Source organism: Loa loa, assembly GCF_000183805.2.
Source record: "Loa loa unplaced genomic scaffold supercont3.11, whole genome shotgun sequence".
Classification (NCBI taxonomy): domain Eukaryota; kingdom Metazoa; phylum Nematoda; class Chromadorea; order Rhabditida; family Onchocercidae; genus Loa; species Loa loa.
The window spans coordinates 487,537-493,671 of NW_018108191.1; the positions used below are offsets into that span (position 1 = coordinate 487,537).

At 34.2% G+C, this 6,135-nt stretch overlaps 1 protein-coding gene across 1 annotated transcript; it reads right to left on the reverse strand.

Moving 5' to 3' along the window:
• Positions 1-1,105: 1,105 nt before the first annotated feature.
• Positions 1,106-3,863, reverse strand: LOAG_11785 (hypothetical protein; the record flags this gene model as incomplete). Its single annotated transcript, XM_020448416.1, has 7 exons — positions 1,106-1,149; positions 1,549-1,693; positions 1,966-2,088; positions 2,419-2,690; positions 2,826-2,952; positions 3,116-3,278; positions 3,718-3,863. The coding sequence occupies 7 exons, from the start codon at positions 3,861-3,863 to the stop codon at positions 1,106-1,108; spliced, it is 1,020 nt and encodes a 339-aa protein (XP_020301440.1).
• Between the last annotated feature and the right edge of the window lie 2,272 nt (positions 3,864-6,135).

Sequence of the window (6,135 nt, forward strand, 5' to 3'; positions counted from 1 at the left end):
CTTTGCTGTAACTTTCCCAATCTATTAATCAAGCTTTTGTCGGAATTGGGCAAAGAACTTATGTATAAATGTTTGAACATTGTAGAGAACCTCTAGTCTGGTAGTTAAGCCAATGTGTCTGAAATTCCATTATATAAGGAGCTGGAATTAGTTATCCTGATGGGCAGTAAACAAATCCAAAAAACTCGTGGTTACTCGCTCAATCCGACAGCTCCTGCAGCAATCACTCAATCGCCAGCTCGGAGAATCATTAAAGACGACATATAGTCAGATACTCAATTTGACAACAGCAGAGAAGCGGAATACGATAGTTCAACAGAATGAAGGATAAGACCGTTCAGTATCCTTCAATACTTATTGTGTATTGTTCATTTCATCCTTGTTATTGTTTCAGTGCGATATTGTACCACATCGTATAAAAGGCTAATATCAATGCAATGGAGTTACAGCAAAGAACAAGTCCCAGAATCTTTCTCCAGCAGCATTGGTCTTTTAACCATCAGCGCACATGCAGCAGGCGTGGTTATAACCTAGCGACGACGACGACAACCCTCCCCGAAGTTCTCCTAAAACATCTGCTTAAAATGCACTTGGAATACTTGAAACTTTGAAAATATATACATAAAGGTCAATTTGTTCAATTAAAGATACGCGACTACTTAAGTTGTTGCTAATTCCGATATGAGAGTTGCTATGGAATTTCCTATTTACGAGGATTTATGGAATTTAAACAATAATTTATTGCAAGAAAAGAAATAAGCTTTACTGTACTTTTAATTGGACAATGACGTTGACAGTCCCAATGGTTCGATTTTAAGCGTTTTGTAGATTAGAAAATCAAAGTCACCAAAACAGTTTTTGATGTTTGGATGGGTATATTTCATTTTGTTTTATTTGAAGAGACATTACGGTGCACTTAATTATCAGTTATCACCACAGAACAATAGCCTTCTCTTCCTTTTTATTTTTTTTTAAAGTGATCCGCTTATATCTGAAACAAATCCTTTTCGATAATTTATCATGATGCTGTGCAATTCGAAGTTAGCATTTCGTTAATCAAATCGAAACCTTGAAGTGCAGCAGTTTTGAATAAATCTTGTGGTGTTTATTCTTGCAGTGAGCATACAACTTTTTCGTTTCCATTATTACCTGCAATTTATGAAATGAAATTTTATTGCAAAAAATTTTCATGAATTTTCTGAGTGGTGTCAACGAGTTGCTGTTGTTCTGGTATTCAATCTCGGTATCAAAATTCGCACAGCACGGCTTTATAAACTGGCTGAGATCATACCGCAGCCAACCTATCAATTTAACTGTCCATTGAAATCAACAATTTCAGTAAGCTTCTGTCATATGTTTCTTCTTATCTTGCATCAAGTTTCAAGAGACAAATAAATGCTCCAGTAAGGTCCATCTGCACTATTACACCGCCATAAAATGCCGAAGTTATGTCTTGGATTCAGAAGAGAAGTTGACTGCTGTTTAGATTTCTATGGCATTTTTTTCCTACTATTCACTTATTGAAAACCTCGTAAGAAGTGAGCTTACATGATGTGGAATGATCCATGCAGGTGCATTCATTAAGTTGCAATGTATTCCGAGTCGTACCGGCACTTGACGAAGAGGTGCATGAAAATTCACTGACCAATGCTGTTTCCATAAGTTCGCTCAATACACAATACCATTCTGGCAACTGAATATGCGCAAATATTACAAACTTGCAGCGCTTGGAGTATCTCATCATCATTGTGTGTATGTATATGTATGTGTGTGTATGTGTGTTTGTTTGTCTGTTTGTTTTTTGTTCGTTCCTACCCAACAAACAAATGTTACATTTTTTCTGGGTTTACGGATAATACACGACGAACCATGATGACCCCAGCAAAGGCTGAAGACAATTAGAATAATTCAGTAAAGTACATTGGATTTCATGTCTTTTCAAATTTCAATATGTAGAAAAGAAACCACTGAGGGCAAAGAGGTATTGGTTTTGTAGGGTGGTTTCCACAGTGTATGTGTTATTAGTTCACTTTTGCCGTTCATCCAGTAGTTGTCGATGATTATATCGTTATCACGACAAAACCGAACCTGAATAAACATTTGCTGAATGCATTGCATGTAAAAAACATGTGAAGTTAAGCAGTTTGATGTGGTGTAATGCAGATGACCCGTAATAATAAGCAAAACAAATTAATAGTAAACTTTTAATGTCCATTTCAAAGCTTTGCTTTTCTTTGCTCATCATAATATGATAAACTGTTCGGATTGGGTTTGGAATTAGAGTACGAATTTTTTGTATATTGAACTATGGAACGGCAAGATATAAGTTAGAAATTTGTTCCTTATCTAGTCTATCGTTTTCAACTTTCTTTAATAACTACATTTCAAATCTTGATATATTGCTGATATTATTAGGACCTTGTGTTTGAGTTCTTTCGATTCCTGCTTGATCTGATAAGCTGTGCGATAGCTTTCATCGTAAAGTATTAATTGCTCGACGCTAGCCGGAAGTATTTGTCGGAACAGTAGCTTCAATTGTGATACATCTGGCCGTGACACATAGACTGCCACTAATTTTAGCGTTTCCGAACTCTTCAGCGAGGGATAATTTTTGAAGAATGCTTTGTTGGTAGTACTGATCGAATACAACGATGGAGCCAATGTCAGGCACGTTAGACGATTCAAGCCATCTGCCGAATAATAAGAGATAATATAAATTTGAAACATTCGAATACTGGATTACTAAATTATAATGAATGTTGCATTACTAAAATGTGAGAAATTATCGCAGAATATATTTGCAATAATACTGATCAAAATCTTACTTATAGCTTGGAAGCAAGTAGGTGCATCTTCAGATGGTACGAGTGCGCCCAGCAAACATAATTTTTCTAGCGTTTTTTGGTATTTTAAACAAAGTAACTTCAAGACTGATTTTGTTATTACGACACCCTATAAGTTGCTGCATGAAACGATAAAATCATAGATATTTTCTTTCTCTTTAGCAGTGCACATATATGAATAAATCGAAAGAAGTGAGTAGATCCATTTGAACAAAAATGAATCTACCAAAATTTTTCAAATGAAATAACACGCAGATTTGAGTTGATCACACCTGCAACTTGATATTACTAAGAGATTTTGATGCAAGTTGTTCCACTTGCTTTTCGCGTATAATATTCCGCTGGCATTTATCTTCGTTATACCGTTGTTGTATGTGAAGCAGGTGCAGTTTCGAGAATGAAAATAGCGTTTCAATTAGCGGGTCGTACTGTCTTCTGAATATTCATTTTTTTTAAGGAATTTCAAAAATGTCTGTTTGGCCCCTCCTAGCTAGAACCACTTCCTGCTTGTAATTTCTGGAAGAATATCTGTTGATAAAACCTTAAAAAGAATCTTTTCATATAAAATTCAACCAACAAAATATTGTAACGATCTTGATTTTACAATAATTATATTTGATAACTCTTCTGATGACCTTAATTCTAGAAGTATATTGACAACTGTGTATTCCAATGGTAAATTGAAATTTAAAAAGTTTTTCTTTATATTCATAAACTATCGATATCATTGAAAAGCGTTTCAGTTGCTGCGTAATCAATTAATAATAATTGAGATCAAAATTTTAAACGATTAATGCAAACATCTTTCGATCATTCTCCACGATATGACAGTTTTGAACCTGTTGTCCCCCCTTTGTTCGGAAGGACTACTTACTCAGCAAAAAAACTGCTAGAGAGGTGAAGTTCATCGACATTTACCAAATCATGCAATACATTGTTATTCACACCACACAGAGCACGTTCATCATGAATTGCCAATTTTCGGATAAATGGGCATCGTTTCAGGAGTGGTGCTATCATCGATTTCTGCAAATACAATTTGCATCAAATTTCCTAATTCTTCTTGCAGCCTTTACTAGCTTATCTCGAGGCAAATAAAACTTCGAGATAAGCTGATAAAGACTTTCGTAATCCCTTCCACTATTCCATTCTCTGTCCTTGTTTCAAGGATTACATCGAAAAGAATCAGGATTACTAGAGCTTTGGAAGAAACTGATCTATTTGGCTTCTGCTGCACTCTTTCTCTGCTTCCACAAAGTCATCTAACTGGCTTAGTTCATTTCAGTTCCGGAACTTCTGGCTCTGGGATTTAATTCTGATTTTTCAAGAAATGCGACAAAAACATTGATTTACTGAATGATGTTCCACTTCCATTATAAAACCTTCTCCGGACAAAGTAATGTCACGCATACGAATGGAACAATACAGCACATCTTCCCACTAAAATTTTGATTATCAGAGTTTTAACCTTTAACCTTTCATTTTTTAGCATGTTTCTCAACAATTAATTTGCTTTGTATGGAAATTTTTTTATTTCCTTCAGAAAATTGAAGAGAGAAATTTTCAAGCCAGTTATTTTCTAAATTGCGCCCTTAACTACTAACTTGTATCCCTTTTATCCTTCCGCTCTCTACGCGAGGCTTTTTATGCATTTGTTACCAGAATGAAATGTCAAAGCAATAAGTTCTCTCAAATAAAACCAGCAGATAATTGTATATTTGTTGTTTAAAGATATTGGAAGTTCGAAAAAATTCGAGAAAAATGAAGCAATTTTTTTTTCATGAGGCGCAATGCTACCATTTCAATACCTTATTGAATAATTTATAGGAAGCGGTATTGACAGCAGCAAGTCGAGTCCTGCTTTTTACGTCAAGATATCGAAACAAACGCCAAATAACATCATCTGATAGAATGTCCAACATTCTTGCCAATTGTACCTTCCATTTTTCATAATTGATGAAATAATTTTAATCGGAAGGTTTTATGGTCAAGAATATTATTATTTTTGGTCTCTAGACAAGGCTTGAATTTACAATTGAATTTTTTGTTCCATCTTCACCTTACTTTTGCATGCATACTATAACGTTTGTAACTTCAAGATTAACAAAAAACAAAAATCGACCGACTTACACTGCTTCCGATCACTTCATTGATTTATTCAGCTCAAGATTTGAGAGACTGTGATGACATGCTTATGTAAATTACGAATTTGATATTATTTTAGAGAATTGAATATCCTTCTTTCTTATTAACTCAAATTTCAGTACTGCATATGTTGCTAACTAATAGCGATCACCGAATAACAATACGGTGAATATCTAAGAAATTAGGAGTGTGTCGCGTGGATTCATCGTGTTACATTGAACATCTGGACAGTACTATTAACTGGCATTATTTTTGTGATTGCCATTATTGGTTCTTGTCAGTATTTAAAGTCCATTTAAACGTTTAACAGTGCTAAAGATCGGAGAGGCAACGCATTCATATTTTGCTCGATTCACGAAAACTGCCAATGACAATATTTGTATATAATGAGCGGAAAGGAATAAGCAAAATTTGATAAGTCAACAAATTTCTGTCATTTGAAAGCAACGCACAATGCAACGTTTACATTGACAACATTTTACAACCGAAATTGTGCAGTACTTTCCACAACCCCAAATAGCATCATCAAAGGTTTTGATTTTTATTATATTTACATATTATTCAGTGATTCATACATTGATTAAAATTTTTTTTTCAAAAATTTCTGATTTTTGTTCCCATTGAAGGATATTAAAGCAATCATTTGGCAGTCAAAAAATTCCATTTTTCTTGAATTTGTTTCCTCATTAAAATTTTTCAAAGTTCAGAACTGAACAGGAACAAGAAAAAACGAAAGAAGAGTGAAGTAACCAATTATTACCGACCTCCTTGCTTATCGTTAATATTAACTTAGAAATTTGCCGCACGACGCTTAATGATAACAAATTATAGTAGCATCAAAGGATAGTTATATAATATCGAGATTAATGGGAGAATGGGAAAGGAAAAAGATGGATTGATGTGCTATGATAGGTCAAAAGATGAGTAATTAAATCACGTGAAAAACGATCTTTTTGTATACTATCTGAAGTTCAAATCATTCGTTATGTAAAATATTTTCATTCCCGACTTCTGTATGTCTCATACAATGCATCATTGTTCAAACATCTATCTGTATCATACTGTGATATTGCATGCTCAAAAGAGCTCCAAATTGAGACATATATCATTTACTCTTTCCACTCTTACCTCCATTTTCTGGATAAAA